General features: G+C 48.4%; 1 protein-coding gene across 1 annotated transcript in view; it reads left to right on the forward strand.

Annotated features, from left to right (window-relative positions):
* The window catches only part of PEDS1 (plasmanylethanolamine desaturase 1), a 31,133-nt gene extending 15,407 nt beyond the window's left edge, over positions 1 to 15,726 (forward strand). Inside the window, exons 2-5 of the mRNA XM_089667142.1 lie at positions 5,029 to 5,120; positions 8,280 to 8,424; positions 12,773 to 12,985; positions 14,741 to 15,726. Of these exons, the coding sequence (XP_089523268.1) occupies positions 5,029 to 5,120; positions 8,280 to 8,424; positions 12,773 to 12,985; positions 14,741 to 14,862 (572 nt within the window). The 3' untranslated portion in view covers positions 14,863 to 15,726. The remainder of the gene's footprint in view (positions 1 to 5,028; positions 5,121 to 8,279; positions 8,425 to 12,772; positions 12,986 to 14,740) is intronic.
* The last annotated feature ends 4,741 nt before the right edge of the window (positions 15,727 to 20,467 follow it).

A 20,467-nucleotide genomic window follows, 5' to 3' on the forward strand; every position in this document is an offset into this window, starting at 1 on the left:
GGGGGGAAGACAAGGAGCTCGGTTTTGGAGAGATTCAGTTTAAGGAAGTGGAGCGACATCCAATCTGATATGTCGCTCAGTAGGTGTGTGATTTGGGCAGAGACCGAAGGGGTGAGGTGGGGGGTTGAGAGATAGATTTGTGTGTCGTCGGCATAGAGGTGGTAGTTGAAGCCGTGAGAGTGTATGAGTTTGCCAAGGGAGGAGGTGTAGATGGAGAAGAGAAGGGGCCCAAGGACAGAGCCTTGAGGGACCCCAACAGAGAGGGGGAGTGAGGGGGAGGTGGTAGCATTATAGGTAACGCTGAAAGAGCGTTGTGACAGGTAGGATGAGAGCCAGGAGAGAGCAGAATCTCTGAGGCCGAGGGAGTGTAGTATTTTGAGGAGGAGGGGGTGGTCAACTGTGTCGAAGGCCGCAGAGAGGTCAAGGAGTAGGAGCACTGAATAGTGGCCATTAGCTTTGGCGGTTAGAAGGTCGTTGGAGAGTTTGAGTAAGGCGGTTTCGGTGGAGTGTAGGGGGCGGAAGCCAGACCTATACCTGTGTACATGTGGGAATGTCAGCCGTCATCAGTGTCTATGGCCATCCCTATACCTGTGTACATATGGGAATGTCAGCCGTCATCAGTGTCTATGGCCATCCCTATACCTGTGTACATGTGGGAATGTCAGCCGTCATCAGTGTCTATGGCCATCCCTATACATGTGTACATGTGGGAATGTCAGCCGTCATCAGTGTCTATGGTCATCCCTATACATGTGTACATATGGGAATGTCAGCCGTCATCGGTGTCTATGGCCATCCCTATACATGTGTACATATGGGAATGTCAGCCGTCATCCGTGTCTATGGCCATCCCTATACATGTGTACATATGGGAATGTCAGCCGTCATCCGTGTCTATGGCCATCCCTATACATGTGTACATATGGGAATGTCAGCCGTCATCGGTGTCTATGGCCATCCCTATACATGTGTACATATGGGAATGTCAGCCGTCATCGGTGTCTATGGCCATCCCTATACATGTGTACATGTGGGAATGTCAGCCGTCATCCGTGTCTATGGTCATCCCTATACATGTGTACATATGGGAATGTCAGCCGTCATCGGCGTCTATGGCCATCCTTATACATGTGGGAATGTCAGCCGTCATCAGTGTCTATGGCCATCCCTGTACATGTGGGAATGTCAGCCGTCATCCGTGTCTATGGCCATCCCTGTACATGTGGGAATGTCAGCTGTCATCAGTGTCTATGGTCATCCCTATACATGTGTACATGTGGGAATGTCAGCCGTCATCAGTGTCTATGGCCATCCCTATACATGTGTACATGTGGGAATGTCAGCCGTCATCCGTGTCTATGGCCATCCCTATACCTGTGTACATGTGGGAATGTCAGCCGTCATCCGTGTCTATGGCCATCCCTATACATGTGTACATGTGGGAATGTCAGCCGTCATCGGTGTCTATGGCCATCCCTATACATGTGTACATATGGGAATGTCAGCCGTCATCGGTGTCTATGGCCATCCCTATACATGTGTACATATGGGAATGTCAGCCGTCATCGGTGTCTATGGCCATCCCTATACATGTGTACATATGGGAATGTCAGCCGTCATCGGTGTCTATGGCCATCCCTATACATGTGTACATATGGGAATGTCAGCCGTCATCGGCGTCTATGGCCATCCTTATACATGTGGGAATGTCAGCCGTCATCAGTGTCTATGGCCATCCCTGTACATGTGGGAATGTCAGCCGTCATCGGCGTCTATGGCCATCCCTGTACATGTGGGAATGTCAGCCGTCATCGGCGTCTATGGCCATCCCTGTACATGTGGGAATGTCAGCCGTCATCGGCGTCTATGGCCATCCTTATACATGTGGGAATGTCAGCCGTCATCGGCGTCTATGGCCATCCTTATACATGTGGGAATGTCAGCCGTCATCGGCGTCTATGGCCATCCTTATACATGTGGGAATGTCAGCCGTCATCGGCGTCTATGGCCATCCTTATACATGTGGGAATGTCAGCCGTCATCGGTGTCTATGGCCATCCTTATACATGTGGGAATGTCAGCCGTCATCAGTGTCTATGGCCATCCCTGTACATGTGGGAATGTCAGCCGTCATCCGTGTCTATGGCCATCCCTGTACATGTGGGAATGTCAGCCGTCATCCGTGTCTATGGCCATCCCTATACATGTGTGAGAGAAACTGCAGCAAAATCGTATCAAATACAATCCGATCCGATGAAACTGCAAGCCAAACTCAGGACAGGAAAAACACGACTTATCTGTACCAAAAAGGTTTCCTTGTCCTGGGCCCCGACAACCCACGCTACCCTATAGAAGTCCTCTGGGGTGAATGAAGACAACCGTGTATGGGGACCAGGCTGTCCTCTGCCCTAGTTAGTGAGTAAACAGAGGAAGGCCTCTATCTCTTCCCATGATAAGTCAGGTCTGCCATGTTTGAACAGTGACTGATAAAAGGTTATAGCCTGTGATAGCCGGGTGTGAAGAAGGGCAATAAACTCATAAATGATAATGTGTTCATTCCCAGGTCTTCTCCCAGAGAGGTGCCTCTGTCTGTACCACAGTGCATTGCAGGTCACCTGGTCAGCCAGGCTCAGATCTCTTCTGTGTATCAGACTGTGAGGTCCTTGATACCGGGCTGTGTGGTTCTGGGTGAGGGGCTGTGTGGTTCCGAGTGAGGGGCTGTGTGGTTCTGGGTGAGGGGCTGTGTGTGTGGCTCCTGGGTACTGGGCTGTGTGTGTGTGTGGCTCCTGGGTACCAGGCTGTGTGTGTGTGTGGCTCCTGGGTACCAGGCTGTGTGTGTGTGTGTGGCTCCTGGGTACCGGGCTGTGTGTGTGTGTGTGGCTCCTGGGTACCGGGCTGTGTGTGTGTGTGTGGCTCCTGGGTACCGGGCTGTGTGTGTGTGTGTGGCTCCTGGGTACCGGGCTGTGTGTGTGTGTGGCTCCTGGGTACCGGGGTGTGTGTGTGTGGCTCCTGGGTTCCGGGCTGTGTGTGTGTGTGTGTGTGTGTGTGTGTGTGTGGCTCCTGGGTTCCGGGCTGTGTGTGTGTGTGTGTGTGGCTCCTGGGTACCGGGCTGTGTGTGTGTGTGGCTCCTGGGTACCGGGCTGTGTGTGTGTGGCTCCTGGGTACCGGGCTGTGTGTGTGTGTGTGTGGCTCCTGGGTACCGGGCTGTGTGTGTGTGTGTGTGGCTCCTGGGTACCGGGCTGTGTGTGTGTGTGGCTCCTGGGTACCGGGCTGTGTGTGTGTGTGTGTGGCTCCTGGGTACCGGGCTGTGTGTGTGTGTGTGTGTGGCTCCTGGGTACCGGGCTGTGTGTGTGTGTGTGTGGCTCCTGGGTACCGGGCTGTGTGTGTGTGGCTCCTGGGTACCGGGCTGTGTGTGTGTGGCTCCTGGGTACCGGGCTGTGTGTGTGTGGCTCCTGGGTACCGGGCTGTGTGTGTGTGGCTCCTGGGTACCGGGCTGTGTGTGTGTGGCTCCTGGGTACCGGGCTGTGTGTGTGTGTGTGGCTCCTGGGTACCGGGCTGTGTGTGTGTGTGGCTCCTGGGTACCGGGCTGTGTGTGTGGCTCCTGGGTACCGCCCAAAGCGGCCGTGTGCATCCAATGTGTTGTCAGGATTGATCGATCTGTAAATCCTCCGTTGTGTAGACATGAAAGCACTTTCCGGGAGTGTCCGCTCCCCAGCCAGGAGCACATTGACCGTCAATAAAAAAAAATCGCTTTTTGAAAGGAAAAACTCTGCAAGTAAGCATTTACAATATCTGATTTTTCTGTGCTTTTACCAGCATTTTCTTATGTCGCTTTAAAGGAAATGTACGCTCTAAGGGCTCGTTTACACTTGGGTAAGCCCTCTAAAGGGAGATCCACAGCAGATCGCTTTTCAGAGGGTGTTTGACATGCGGGGAGGAGGTGGGATAAAGACCGCCTGTTTTAACCCCTAAAATCACGCCTCGCTGAACCCCAACCCCATTCACTTGAATAGGTCGTGTTCGGCCGGCGGTACTGCCGCCTGAATGTGATGTATATATACACACAGTATATTACCACTGAATACGGGGGGGGGTATAACCTATACCTGACACATATATATATATATACAGTATATTACCACTGAATACGGGGGGGGGGGTATAACCTATACCTGACACATATATATATATATATACAGTATATTACCACTGAATACGGGGGGGGGGTATAACCTATACCGGACACACATATATATATATATATACAGTATATTACCACTGAATACGGGGGGGGGGTAATAACCTATACCTGACACACATATATATATATATATATATATATATATATATATATATACAGTATATTACCACTGAATACGGGGGGGGGGGTATAACCTATACCTGACACATATATATATATATATACAGTATATTACCACTGAATACGGGGGGGGGTATAACCTATACCTGACACACACATATATATATATATATACAGTATATTACCACTGAATACGGGGGGGGGGGGTATAACCTATACCTGACACATATATATATATATATACAGTATATTACCACTGAATACGGGGGGGGGGGTATAACCTATACCGGACACACATATATATATATATATACAGTATATTACCACTGAATACGGGGGGGGGGTAATAACCTATACCTGACACACATATATATATATATATATATATATATATATATATACAGTATATTACCACTGAATACGGGGGGGGGGGTATAACCTATACCTGACACACATATATATATATCTCTCTATATAGCAAGGTTTCTGTTTTCTGGGATAGTTTTTATCTGACGTTGCTGGGAGTTCCTGCGCTGGAACATGGAGGGTTAATAATGTTTTCCCCCATTTTGGAGCCGGCCGCCGGTCTATTGGCTTGTGTAATCTAATAACCACGTGAAATGCAATTTCTGCAGATGTTTCCTGAGACTCGCTCTGTATATTAACCCTTCGCTGGCCTCCGCCCTGATTCCTTTCCTCTGTTTTAGTTGCAGGGATTGTCACAGCCGACTTCGCCTCGGGATTGGTGCACTGGGGTGCAGACACGTGGGGCTCCGTAGAGCTGCCTATTGTCGGGAAGGTAAGTTGGAGAATAATCGACAGGAAAATGTGATAAAACTCAGTCCTTGCAAGATTACCCAGTTGTAGTGGTTTGGTGTCTGCTGTACAGACAGAGCGCCCCCTAGGTGGAGGAGTGGGAATGCCGGCTGCCTGCTGCAAGAGTGACACTACCACCCGGTCAGGCTTCTGATTGCAGGAAAATGTCTCTTTACAGAGGGTCACTGCTTAGGTTTTTGTTTACGTTCCACCATCCCTGTGCCAAGTTCCTCGGTCTGTACACCTGACAGGCCCATTATGAGGGGTTGCCACCATCCCTGTGCCAAGTTCCTCAGTCTGTACACCTGACAGGCCCATTATGAGGGGTCCCCACCATCCCTGTGCTGAGTTCCCGGGTCTGTACACCCGCTGTGCCCATTATGAGGGGTTCCCACCATCCCTGTGCTGCATTTCCGGGTCTGTACACCCGCTGTGCCCATTATGAGGGGTTCCCACCATCCCTATGCTGGTCACCTGTCCCTATGCAACTGCTAACTTAAAGTGATTATAAAGGTAAGACATTTTTTTTTACCTTAGTACATTCCCTGCATTACAGTAAACAATATCTCAGCCTCTGTATCGACCCTTTCTCGATCCAATGCTGTCGGTCTGCAGCTCTCTCCTCTCTCTTTACTCATCGGCTTCTGCTGCTGTCAATCAAATCCTGTGAGGAGGGGGCGGGACCAGGGGCGGACTGACCATTTAGGCACTCAGGCGCTGCCCAAGGGCCCGGGGTCAGTAGGGGGCCCCATGAGATGCCCCTGGTACCTTTCATAGGCTTTTTTTGGGAGTGGTTTGAGTGTGGGCGAGGACACAGGGGCCCCATGATTTCCTATTGCCCGGGGGCCCCATGAGTTGTCAGTCCGCCCCTGGGCGGGACCAAACTACACTGTGTGTCTATGGACGTGCACAGGCCTACTTGGGGGGCAAGCACCCATCAGAAGTGGATTGCCTTGATTGCGCACGCAGAAGAGGAGGAGCCAAAATCGCTTGTGTGGCAACCCCAGAGGAGGCGGAGAATCTGGGCCTCTCTGTGCAATACCGTTGCACAGAGCAGGTAAGTATGACATAACATGTTTATTATTTTACAAAAAAGAAAAAACTTTGTACTTTTAATTTTCTCCTAGGCAAGAATTTTGGGGAAGTGGGAGCAGGGTACCTGTCATGGAAAGGAACCATCTTCCACATTTGTTAGCAGAAGGGGCAGAACCTTTAAGTGAGGGTCCTCTTTAAAGTTGGCAATACATCTATATTGATTATTTTTTCCTTTGACCTCTGAGACTGGGGGGGAGGGGGGGTGTCAGGAGTTTTTGTATAAAGCCGCAGGTCCCGCTCATCACCCGGTACTGTATGTTAATGAGTGCAAATGTCAGACATTAAAGGGGAGCACAGCCCTTCCCATAGCAGCTTCCAGCCCTCTTGTGTAGTATGGAGGGTAGTAGAGGTAGCAGAGTTCTCCTCCACAATCTCAGGCTGGTTAAATATAAACTCGTTTATCACCTTGGGTAAGTATAGGCCGTGTATTGTGCGTGTTTTATGTTCTGTACAGAGGACAAGTGACTCTTATGTCAATACACTGCAGCAATGTGATATGTGTTTGCTGACCATATAAAACATGTCAGGTTCACACACATGTGGGTTAGATGTAGCGTGGTGTCGTGGCAGGAATGACACCGAGGCCTGGGATGCAGAAACCAATGTATTGAAGAACCTGCAGATCAGATACAACAGCCCGACGGGAGAAACACCCGGCCAGGAACTCAGTCAATGCAGCGGAGGGTCTGTGGTATAGGCCCGAGCCTGTGGGGGAGGTGGGGTGCGGCATGGCCAGTCCAATCCAAGAGGGAGCTTGCAGAAGTGTGAACGTAGGCCCTGTTCTTACCCGACTCTTCTGGAACCTTTCCCCTACCCCTAGTGCTGTCCCTGACGGGCGGGTAAGTTCTCCCTTCCTAAGCCACTTTGCAAATCCTGGGGGCAGGGACTTAAAGGAAAAGTTCACCCTTCTGCAAAATATAATGAATGCACATTTTTTTTGCAGGTAAAAAAATGTGCATTTTATTATTTTTTTGTTTTGGGAGCCTGTAAAGCATCAGCAGATCGCTGATGCCATGCAGGTCTCCTGCAGGCCTGTCAGTGTATCAGCTTCCTGGTACGGGGATACTTACTGACAGGAAGGCTGGAATGAACTAGCACAGCACTGTTGTATTTTATTGAGAACTACAAGCTGACAGCTGCAAAGGTTGCTGGGACTTGTAGTTTTCTCATTCACAGAACACTGCGAATGGGAGACACGGTCAGGCTTACTGACAGACTGAATGAACTAGCACAGTGCTGTGGTATTTCATTGAGAGCTTCAAGCTGACAGCCGCAAAGGTTGCTGGGACTTGTAGTTTTCTCATTCACAGAACACTGCGAATGGTAGACACGGTCGGACGGAGCCCCTTATGGCTGCGTCTATTTTTAAATTGTCACAGCTAGCAGGGGAAGAAGATCCCCAGCTAGCTGTCACAGCAGGGGGACCGGGAGGGGAGGGGGGGTGCAGGGGCAGGTCCCTTTGTAACATGTTATATCCTGAATGTGGGTGTAACATGTTACGAAAGGTGCACTCATCCTTTAAGTAGACTCTGCTTGAGCCAAGATGGCTGCCAGTCACCTGAATGCAGCCTAGCCAACCAGTATGCTGCTGCAGGGGACCGAGGAAACCATAGAGAAACCAGGTTTCACTTGACTTCCTCTCCAGCTCCAGTACCGCTCGTGTCAAGCGCCACCTAGAGTGGAGAAAACAGACTGCACCTGCCTACACTCAGGCTTAGATTCTCCTATGTTTTACAAGGTTTGTTGACCTGAAATCCAGGTTGTTTCTAATACTTGTGCTGTTCTCAGAGATTTTGGAGAGAGTTTTCAGTTTTATGCAGATAACATTTAGTTGCTGTGATGCAAAGCTCAGTGACTTTGTTTGTGATCAGTCATTACAGGCTAATAGCTGTTCTCCATTGACTTCCTGTCATGTGATGTCATTGGTGTGTGTTTGAGAATTCCTTCCCCCTCCAAAACCGAACTTTATTACGTTTTGGAAACAATGTGATTATGTTTATGTAATTGTAATGTATCTGTACTCATTTGTTAATTCTCATTGTTCCAGGCCTTCATCAGACCCTTCCGGGAACATCATATCGATCCCACTGCCATCACCCGGCACGACTTCATAGAAACCAACGGAGATAACTGCATGCTGACCATCATTCCCCTGTCCTGTCTGGCCTTTAAATTCATCAGCCACTCACCAGGTAATATATGTGAGTGCCGGATTTACCATATCACTTTAGGGAGTTTACTTTCTGAATGGGAAATCTTAGGATTTATCCTTCCAGTATTAAAGGGAACATGTTATGTGAGATATGAATGGGTTGCTGCTTGTGATCTGTGTGAATATATTTGTTTCCTGGCTGTCTTGCTTCTTATCTGCTTTTAATTACTTTGAGTCCCTAAGGTAGGCCGTACGTTATGCAGTTTTCTTTCCTTCAACTCCAGGCTGAAGGGAAGAACATTGCTTGATTCCTCCCTCAACACATCACAGGATTGGAGAATCCCTCCCATGGCGCTGTTGTGTAGCACTGGCGGCTTCTTCCTGCGCCCGCTTTCACCATTTGAAAATAACGCGTCCGTGCGGGGCTCCGCCCATACAGCCGGGTCATTATTCATTCACAGCTTCCTGTGAATAATCTGAACTACAAGTACAACCATGCTTGTAGTGCTGAGTGAACTGCGCGGTCTCTGATCAGCAGTCTCGTGGTTCATTCACAATCCCTGCAGACGGTATGCAGGTACCGGCTGATAGCCACAGGGCTTGTCTGCAGGAGTCTGGCATTCACTGATCACGGGTGCATTTCTTTCCAGGCTCCTGTGGGTCAAAAAGTAATAAATGTACATTTTATTTCTTCCTGCAAAAAATGTTCATTTATTTATTTATTTATTTTTTTCCAAAAAGGTGAACTTATCCATTTACGTCTCATTGCAGCTGATCCAATCAGGCCAGTGGATATTTGGCTAGGGAGACATAACCAGGTTTGCCACTGCTTAGATGACACGAAACAAGTTGCTCTGTTCCGAGCAGGGGCGGACTGACAACTCATGGGGCCCCCGGGCAATTGGGGATCATGGGGCCCCTGTGTCCTTGCCCAAACTCAAAAAAGCCTATGAAAAAGGTACCAGGGGCATCTCATGGGGCCCCCTACTGACCTCGGGCAGTGCCCGAGTTTCGAAATGGTCAGCCCGCCCCTGGTTCCAAGCCGTCCAAACTCCGGCTCCTGGAGGCAAACCGAAGCGTCCGTGCGAGTCCTCAGACTTGGTGCAGGGAGAAATCGCTGAACTTAATACCTTTTGTTTAGGTCAGGGGTAGGCAACCTGAGGCTCTCCAGCGGTTGCAGGACTACAAGTTCCATCATGCCTCTGCAAGTCATAGCTGTAACTGTCAGTTTTGTAATTTTGCAATGCCTCATGGGAAATGTAGTTCCACAACAGCTGGAGAGCGGCAGGTTGCCTACCCCTGGTTTAGGTGATGTGCAGAATTGTGAAACTCTATTTTCGGAGAGTAGATCAAGTATAGCCAATACCACGTGTGGGATATGTCCCATCTATATACTCATTCTGTATCCTAGAATTTGCACACAAAGGACCCTACATACCCAAAGTGTTTGTTGGAGAAGCTGCCTGTACTGCCCATAGCCTGTTCTTCCAGTGCGGAGTCGCACTGGTTTTTGCAGCAGATCTCCCGACCAATGTGATATCATTGGTAACCGTGACCTATTGCTCTCAGTAGTGACACCATTACCAGCGATTATAAATAGCTCCAACGTGGGAGAAACGGGCCGTCCCTTTTCTCTGCCACCACCTGGAGTCCATGCTGGTGACGCCATGACAATGTTATTTGGTTTCCATAGCAACAACCTCCTGAATGCTGCTGATCGGATAACTGCAAATCGATCGGTTTTAGATCACTATTCAAAATTACTTTAGCAGCGAATTAAAGGATGTCGGTCTGTATGTTTTGGAACTATGAAAATTCGTTACATAGCAGGTGGTACTTACTACTTCACACCAGTTGCCTGGGGCTCCACTGGTAGCTATTTAGTGCACAGCACCAATGAACAGCATGTTTCCTATAGTGTTCACATAGCAGCATTTCCGTAGTGTTTGCTGAAAGAGAAAAGTACTTTTTTTTTTTTTTTTTGTGCAGCGGGTTACATCGCAAACCACCTTTTATCACAACGCGGCTGCAGTGAATAGAACTGTATTCAGATGTCACTTGTGACATTTCTGTAAGCTCTGTGAGAATTAAAAAAAGGAAAATGTGTGATCTGAAAAGCCTGCACCACTGTGCCACAACTGTGTGCTTTGCAGACCGTTTTAGGGTGGTTGTAGCGTGACTGCCTTCACTTTAATAGGTTGTGTTCGGTGGCAGTAATGCCTGCAGAATGCCACGGTGGGTATAATTTTTGTGTCCAACCCCCCCCCCCCCCCCCAGCTGCTGTGTTAACTTAAGGGGTGTGGTCGGGGGAGTGCAGTAAAACCACGGCTCAACTGCCTATTTTTAAAGGCAATTCGATGACGATTTAGTTTTAACAGAGTTGGGGAGTTTTATACTTTTTCTTCTCCTCCTCCCCTCCTGCTCCCTTCTCCTTCCTTCTTCTTCCTCCTCCTCCTCCTCCTTTCTTCTTCCTTCTTCTTCTCCTCCTTCCTCCTCCTCCTTCTTCTTCCTCTTCTCCTCCTCCTCCTCCTCTCTTCTTCCTTATTCTTCCTTCTCCTTCTCTTCCTTCTCCTCCTCCTCCTCCTCCTCCTCTCTTCTTCCTTCTCCTCCTCCTCCTCCTCCTCCTCCTTTCTTCTTTCTTCTACTTCCTTCTCCTCTTCCTTCTCCTCCTCTTCCTTCTCCTCCTCCTCCTCCTTTCTTCTTCCTTCTACTTCCTTCTCCTCTTCCTTCTTCTCCTCCTCCTCCTCCTCCTCTCTTCTTCCTTCTTCTTCCTTCTCTTCCTTCTTCTCCTTCTCCTCCTCTTCCTTCTCCTCCTCCTCCTTTCTTCTTCCTTCTTCTCCTCCCTCCTCCTCTCTTCTTCCTTCTTTCTTCCTCTCCTCCTCCTCCTCCTCTCTTCTTCCTTCTTCTCCTCTTCCTTCTTCCTTCTCCTCCTCCTCCTTTCTTCTTCCTTCTTCTTCCTTCTCCTCCTCTTCCTTCTCCTCCTCCTTTCTTCTTCTTCTTCTTCCTTCTCCTCCTCTTCCTCCTCTTTTCTTCTTCCTTCTCCTCCTCCTCTTCCTCCTCTTTTCTTCTTCCTTCTCCTCCTCCTCCTCTTTGCTTCTTCCTTCTCCTCCTCCTCCTCCTCCTCCTTTCTTCTTCCTTCTCCTCCTCCTCCTCCTCCTTTCCTTCTTCCTTCTCCTCCTCCTCCTCCTCCTTTCTTCTTCCTTCTCCTCCTCCTCCTCCTCCTTTCTTCTTCCTTCTCCTCCTCCTCCTCCTCCTCCTTTCTTCTTCCTTCTCCTCCTCCTCCTCCTTTCTTCTTCCTTCTCCTCCTCCTCCTTTCTTCTTCCTTCTCCTCCTCCTCCTTTCTTCTTCCTTCTCCTCCTTCTCCTCCTCCTCCTTTCTTCTTCCTTCTCCTCCTTCTCCTTCTCCTCCTCCTCCTTTCTTCTTCCTTCTCCTCCTTCTCCTCCTCCTCCTCCTTTCTTCTTCCTTCTCCTCCTTCTTCTTCTTCTTCTTCTTCTTCTTCTTCTTTCTCCTCCTTCTTCTTCTTTCTCCTCCTTCTTCTTCTTCTCCTCCTTCTTCTTCTTTCTCCTCCTTCTTCTTCTTTCTCCCCCTTCTTCTTCTTTCTCCTCCAGGTGAAAACTTTCCTGGCCAGTATTGAAAGTGAGAGGAGAAACCTCCAGTAGAGACATCGGTGGCAATGAGAGCATTGGAGGAACCACCTTGAACTTCCGTGTCACTATTGGAGATCTCCCCTAACTTCCTGTATTGGGACGTTTGCCACCAGTGCAGGAAGTGAGGGAAATCTCCCATAAGATGTCTCAGACCAAAGGAAAAACAGGGGTTTGAGGTTCGTACCTTTTCCCCTATATCCCCCCCCCCGCCCCCCCCAAAAAAAATGCAACTGGTGTTATTTATTTATTTTATTTCAGGTACTTATATAGCGCCATCAATTTACGCAGCACTTTACATATATATTGTACATTCACATCAGTCCCTAACCCTCATGGGTTGTACCATCTAAGGTCCCTAACTCACATTCATACATACTAGGGACAATCTAGACAGGAGCCAATTCACCTACCAGCATGTCTTTGGAGTGTGGGAGGAAACCGGAGTACCCAGAGGAAACCCGCACAGGGAAAACATGCAAGCTCCAGGCAGGTGGTGCTGTGGTTGGGATTCGAACCGACGACCCGAGTGCTGCCAGGTGGAAGTGCTAACCATTTAGCCGCTGTGCTGCATGTTATAGACACACACACTAGTATCCCCATCACAAGGAGGCTGAGAATGTCCTGGTCCCCTTCTATGTTGGTTGCTAAGGGATATTGCACTTTGTAGCTCTTTTACTCTTACGAACAGCAATGACGTACATAACCATTTCCATATTTTGTCACCCGTCTCTTCTATCGCAGATCTCATCTATAAGTCCTACGCCACCGACTGCTTCATATTCGCTTTGGCCATGTTTGTCACGCTCACCAACCAGATTCACAAGTGGTCTCACACCTACTTCGGTCTTCCTTCCTGGGTGGTCTTCCTCCAAGACTGGCACATCATCTTACCCCGCAAACACCACCGCATCCATCACGTGTCTCCGCACGAAACCTATTTCTGTATAACGACAGGTAAGTGATTTCAGCGTCAAGTGTCATCGGTTTCAGACGCCGTGGCCTGCAGCCTCGTGGCATTGTGGTGAGATGATCTTTGACTGGAAGATAAGCTGGTCCTTCAGCTCAGTGCATATTGTTGCTCCTAACTGGTCCGTGTACTGACACACACACACACACTGACACACACACGCGTTGACTGACACACACACGCGTTGACGGACACACACACGCGTTGACGGACACACACACACACGCGTTGACGGACACACACACACACGCGTTGACGGACACACACACACAGCGTTGACGGACACACACACACACGCGTTGACGGACACACACACACACGCGTTGACGGACACACACACACACGCGTTGACGGACACACACACACACGCGTTGACGGACACACACACACACGCGTTGACGGACACACACACACACGCGTTGACGGACACACACACCACACGCGTTGACGGACACACACACACACACACACGCGTTGACGGACACACACACACACACACGCGTTGACGGACACACACACACACACACGCGTTGACGGACACACACACACACGCGTTGACGGACACACACACACACGCGTTGACGGACACACACACACGCGTTGACGGACACACACACACGCGTTGACGGACACACACACACCGACACAGACACACACACACCGACACTGACACACACACACCGACACTGACACACACACACAGACACACACTGACACACACTGAGAGACATGCACACACAGACACACACACTGACACAGACACACACACACTGACAAACACAATGGATGGGCTATAGGAGCCCAGGCGTTGTCAGAGAACTCTCCCCTCTCCCCTGCAACCACTGCTAGCTGACACAGGGGAGTTCGTGTGACTAGAGCAGACTGAAAAATAGGTAAGTATACTCATCTTTCTGCAGTGGTGGCTGGAGGAGGGAATGCTGACAACGACTGGGACTTTGGTTCTTATGGGCGATGTCTCCGCTCCCAGGCTCTCTCCCCTGCAGCTGCTGCTGGTTGACACAGGGCGTCAGGTGACCAGACCTTTTTACACGGACTAGACAGCATAGGTGTTAGGAGGTGGGAGGGATCATTTTTAAGGCTAGTCAGGTTCAGCCTGGAATTCTACTATAACTAAACATCAGCTTTAAAGGAGAACTCTGCTAAGCTATAGGTGCAAAAAACATCATATGACCTACAACCCTTTGTTATGAAAGTAACATTTGATGCCTGTAGTCCTCTAACAGGAAAAGCACAAATTTGAATTAAATGAGAGGTGTCCACTGCTCCCTAGCATGCTAAAGCTGACGTGGTATAAAGATAAACCAGGAAAAAAACGGTTAGGTACATTGTGCACTTGGCATGATGCAATGCTGCGGACAGGCATAGGCATGGTTGACTTTTTTGGGGGGTTTCTTTACTAAAACTTCATGGTGCATACAGAATCTGGTGCAGCTGGGCATAGAAACCAATCAGCTTGCAGGTTTTATTGCCGAAGTTAATTGAACAATCTGAAGTTAGAAGCTGATTGGCTGCCATGCACAGCTGCACCAGATTTTGAGTGCTCCAGTTTTAGTAAATCTACCTCCTTGGGTTTCTATATTCGGCTTGCTCTGATGTAGTCCCTCCCACTATTTAGTGCCTGATCAATTAAAAGGAGAATGTATCTAAGCTGTGTGAGCAGCAATATACTGGTCTCATCAATCACCATTCTAACCCTTTTATTCTTTGTATCTCCGGTCAAGGTTGGTTGAACTACCCGCTAGAAAAGATCGGATTCTGGCGACGGCTCGAAGAGATCATCCACGGCGTCACGGGGGAGAAACCGCGGTCAGACGACTTAAAGTGGGCCCAGAAGGTCAAATAACGTCCGGCCAGCTCCCGCCACTCTTCAACCAGTTGCCAACCTTTTAAAAAAAAGAATAAATAAATAAAAGTGAAAACTAAAGCCATTAGCCAAATATGTCAAAGACTCACCTGGAAGTAACTGACTAACAAAGCACAAGACAGCATTGTGCTATAAACTCCATAAGACTCTAATCCACAGACTCACACTCCGTGACACTAAGGACCGGGCTGGGCCCAAAGCCTTGAGGCCCGCCTGCTTCCTGAAGCAGCTGACATCGTACATTTTTTTTTTTCTATTTTTCATTTTCTCTCTTCTTTTCTGTTTTGCTGATGTCCCAGATGACCGATCACCTTTGCTGAGCTTCGTGTGACCCATCACATGGGCCAGAGAAGAGATTGTACACCGTCTTGCACTATGGAAACGCATCAGTGATAAACATTTGTTGTATCAACATGAGTCCGCTGCCTGTGGAGACACTTAATACAGATATGAAGGAAGAACAGTGCTTCTTTTTTTTTTTTTTTTTCTTTTTTTTTTTTTTGCCGTCATCGTTGTATTATTGTTTAGAATGTTTTAAATTTGAATCTTTTCGATTTTGTGAGAAAAGGCCTAAAGTGCATGTTTTGATCCTGCAGGCAATCCGGGTCCTGGGATATAGCACATTTTCCATCACCAGTTCCCTTCTATCTCCATAATCAAGGCACTGACTGACACTCAACCCCCTGAGACGCTGAAAGATAAAATATATATTTTTAAATACCTCTGTATTGACCGCAGTGAAGGGGAGGAGGCATTTTCCTTTCCTTAATTTTTTTTTTTCATTTTTTCCTTACTTTTTTTAGAAACGGGCATCAAATTAATAAAACTTGCAGTTGATAAGTAGCACCGATACTGTAAGTCAATCCATAACTAGATCTTAAGAAAAAAAAAAAGGGGACGCTTAGCAACAGTTTTCGTCAGGGTTTTCCTGAGTAGGTAAGTGCAGTAGGTAGGTGTTCGTGTATGTAGAGTCGTTGTTTTGGGCTGCTTGTTTGTAAATAAGAAGCATAGTGCATACCTTGTGCCATGCTTCCGTGGTAGCTAGTGACCGAAGGTGAAATGCGTCGACATGTTTGAACGGTTGTGCTAATATTGATGTAAAAGTTGAAAAAATATGGTAAATGTGGGGATGGCTCAGGAACGTTTTATGTTCTTTCCACTTAATAATGGTAAGGGGCGACTTTAGCGACATGCAGAGCTTGTTAACTTCTACAAGAGTGCTGGAGAATTGAAGAGCTCTGTTGCTGTTTTTGAAACTATAAAAGCGGTCCTCCCTGCAAAGAAAGGTTGCTAACTTCCAAGCTCGATAACTTCCATGGAAGAGCTGAACAATAAGGTCCTTATCTCTCAGCTGGATAACTTCCATGGCAGAGCTGAGGAATATGGTCTGTAGCCCTTGGTTCGATAACTTCCATGGCAGAGCTGAGGAATATGGTCTGTAGCCCTTGGTTCGATAACTTCCTTGGGAGAGCTGAGGAATATGGTCTGTAGCCCTCGGTTCGATAACTTCCATGGGAGAGCAAAAGAATAAGGTCCTTAGCTCTCAGCTCGATAACTTCCATGGAAGAGCTGGGGAATATGGTCTGTAGCCCTCGGCTCGATAACTTCCATGGGAGAGCTGAGGAATTTGGTCAGTAGCCCTCGGCTCAATAAATTCCATGGCAGAGCTGAGGAATATGGTCTGTAGCCCTCGGCTTGATAACTTCCATGGGAGAGCTGAGGAATTTGGTCAGTAGCCCTCGGCTCAATAAATTCCATGGCAGAGCTGAGGAATATGGTCTGTAGCCCTCGGCTTGATAACTTCCATGGGAGAGCTGAGGAATTTGGTCTGTAGCCCTCGGCTCAATAAATTCCATGGCAGAGCTGAAGAATATGGTCTGTAGCCCTTGGTTCGATAACTTCCTTGGGAGAGCTGAGGAATATGGTCTGTAGCCCTCGGTTCGATAACTTCCATGGGAGAGCAAAAGAATAAGGTCCTTAGCTCTCAGCTCGATAACTTCCATGGAAGAGCTGGGGAATATGGTCTGTAGCCCTCGGCTCGATAACTTCCATGGGAGAGCTGAGGAATTTGGTCAGTAGCCCTCGGCTCAATAAATTCCATGGCAGAGCTGAGGAATATGGTCTGTAGCCCTCGGCTCGATAACTTCCATGGGAGAGCTGAGGAATAGGGTCTGTAGTCCTTGGCTCGATAACTTCCATGGGAGAGCTGAGGAATAAGGTCCTTATCTCTCAGCTGGATAACTTCCATGGGAGAGCTGAGGAATATGGCCTGTAGTCCTTGGCTCGATAACTTCCATGGAAGATCTGAGGAATAGGGTCTGTAGCCCTTGGCTCGATAACTTCCATGGAAGAGCTGAGGAATATGGTCTGTAGCCCTTGGCTCACTAATTTTCATGGGAGAGCCAAGGAATAAGGTCTATAGCTCTCAACTTGCTAACTTCTTTGGGAGAGCTGAGGAATACGTCTGTAACTCTCAGCTCCATAACTTCGATGGGAGAACAATATTAGAAAGTTGGGTGCATAGAACATGGTTAAGGAGAATAGTCCCGGAATAATGTCAGTAATATAGTCCAGTTTGTGTACTTCATAAAAAGTCCATCCACTAAAAGTAGGCTGAGACGAGAGCAGAAGCTGGCTCTGGATATGCAAACAAAGGAGAGAAAGCACAGCTCCTCTAAGTGTAGATGTAATAGTGACTAGGTTAGGAAACTCACATGTATAAAGAATATAACAGGCTCTTCCTAAAACCAAGGGTGACTGGACCGTCATAGAGCACAGGAAGACGCTGGGGCACTCAAGTGTCTGTCTCTGGCATGGATAGAGGAAGCTGGCCGGCGCCTCTGCAAGGCTGGAACACAAGCGTAAGGCATCTTGACGGCACCAGGGGGTTGCAATGCGTTTCTGAGCATGCACAAAGTCAGTTCCAGTCTTCGGCTCCCAGTGGCAGAGGTGCCATCCAGCTTCCTCCACCCACGCCGGAGACGCACTTGAGTGCCCCGGCATCTGCCTGTGCTGTATGGCAGTCCAGTCACCCTTGGTTTTATGACAGACAATAGGGGCGAGCCTGTTGTATTCTTTATACATGTGCGTTGCCTAACATATTTGCTATTAAATCTATTAGACGTCTACATTTAGAGGCCCTGTTTTGTCTCCTTTTGTTATCTTCCATGAGAGAGCTGAGGAATATAGCCTGCAGCACTTGCTAACTTCCATGGTAGAAATGAGGACTGCATGGAGTCTGAACCCAAGACAAGACAGGCTGTTTGGGAAGTATTGACCGAGATAGCGATAGATCTGAATAGATGCTTACAGCAGCACCTCTTCTAGGCTCAGACGTCACACAGCCCTGGGTTTTATGTGCCAAGTTAAAGAACATGTAAATCACACGACAGCCCACCTACATCAATGTATGGAAAGACTTGTACTCCATCCTTGGAAGGTACAGACTGCCTAGTAGCTACTAATGGCATTGACAAATGTGTATGTGAAAGTTGACAAGTCTCTGAAGATGTATGGATCAGACATACGTAGGTTTGCAGTACAGCCAGGTCCGCCATAGTAATCAAAGTTGGGACGCCCCTTGAGGGTCTTTCAATTGCCTCACTGTCAGATAAACACGCTGTCTTCCAGCTCCTAAGTAACTCTAACAGGACCCTCTCCTGCACCAGCTGTCGATTTCCAGGGTGGATTTTAATGGACTTTGGGTTCTAAAGTGCTGGCAAATATAAAAAGAGCCTTTATCTCCCATTGTTCAAGTTCTGATAAGGTGACAGAACTCGTCCTCGTACCCTCGTGAATGAGATCCATGGCTCCTTTTTCTAAACCAGCCTATAGTTTAAATGTACTCATTCTTCATATACCTTTTCTCTATTCTAAAATGTGTTGAGCTGCATTTTGACCTTAAGTCTTGTTTACTTGTTAATATCCTGACCACATGACTATAAAGTGTAGTGGTATCTGTCAGTGAGCCCCCTACTATGACTTGGCAGATCTCCTAGACCATGTAAACAGGTCTCTGCCAAGCACTGGTATTGATATCTGGTGAACTGTGCCAAGCTGTGTCCTATTTGATCCCTGAACCCAGGCCTGCCATTCTGAGCCGTCCTTTGAATCCCAGGCCCTTTACTAGCTGAGACTCAATTGATGTAGCTAAAATGACTCCCTGTATTTTCTGACGTCCTATATCTCTAGTGTTCAGATTTCTACTCTTATGTAAAATTAAAACCCAAACTGAAGATGCATTTCTGGGGCCGCTGCCTACTACGTTGCATGGTCTTTTTTCTTAGATCAATGCGAAGAAAAGTAAAAAGTGCTCTTGGGAGTTCCCCCACCCTATTCCCAGCTCTCCTTTTCACACTCTTGAAGCTGGGAAACAGCCCTGTGTGCAACTTGTCAGAGCTTATACAGGACTTTTTCCCCACCCACCCTCATGTGACAGCACTGGTCCAATCACTAGGTACCAGCACTGTTATATGAGGGAAACGGTGGGGGTGAGGGGTTAGATGACCCTTTCATTAATATTTGCATGGACAGAGGAAAGGGTCACTTTAAAATAATAATAATTTCATCAGCCCCTATGCTTGTATGGGTAAAGGCCAAGCCTGCAAACACCAACCCTATGCTTGTACGGGTAAAGGCCAAGCCTGCAAACACCAACCTTATGCTTGTGTGGGTAAAGGCCAAGCCTGCAAGCACCAACCCCATGCTTGTATGGGTAAAGGCCAAGCCTGCAAACACCAACCCCATGCTTGTGTGGGTAAGGGCCAAGCCTGCAAACACCAACCCTATGCTTGTATGGGTAAGGGCCAAGCCTGCAAACACCAACCCCATGCTTGTATGGGTAAGGGCCAAGCCTGCAAACACCAACCCCATGCTTGCACGGGTAAGGGCCAAGCCTGCAAACACCAACCCTATGCTTGCACGGGTAAGGGCCAAGCCTGCAAACACCAACCCCATGCTTGTATGGGTAAAGGCCAAGCCTGCAAACACCAAACCCGTGCTTGTATGGGTAAGGGCCAAGCCTGCAAACACCAACCCTGTGCTTGCACGGGTAAGGGCCAAGCCTGCAAACACCAACCCCATGCTTGTATGGGTAAGGGCCAAGCCTGCAAACACCAACCCCATGCTTGCACGGGTAAGGGCCAAGCCTGCAAACACCAACCCCATGCTTGCACGGGTAAGGGCCAAGCCTGCAAACACCAACCCTATGCTTGCATGGGTAAGGGCCAAGCCTGCAAACACCAACCCCATGCTTGCACGGGTAAGGGCCAAGCCTGCAAACACCAACCCTATGCTTGCACGGGTAAGGGCCAAGCCTGCAAACACCAACCCTATGCTTGTATGGGTAAGGGCCAAGCCTACAGCATCCTTCTGCTGTCATATCTCCTCTCCACTAGTTGCCCTCCGGTTGCCTGGCCAATGTTGGCGCTGAAGTAGGCAAGACCATAGATACTTTACTGGCTTTGAGTTCAGTCCTGTGGATTGCAATTGACCAATGGCAACCCCCCCCCCTAATTTATGACAGATCCTCTATAAAGGAGCCATGATAAATTTTAAATATCTGTTTCTGAGGTTCCTCTTAATA

The sequence above is a fragment of the Staurois parvus genome, unplaced genomic scaffold, assembly GCF_062004578.1.
Source record: "Staurois parvus isolate SC_StPar_1 unplaced genomic scaffold, SC_StPar_1.0 ptg003055l, whole genome shotgun sequence".
NCBI lineage: Eukaryota > Metazoa > Chordata > Amphibia > Anura > Ranidae > Staurois > Staurois parvus.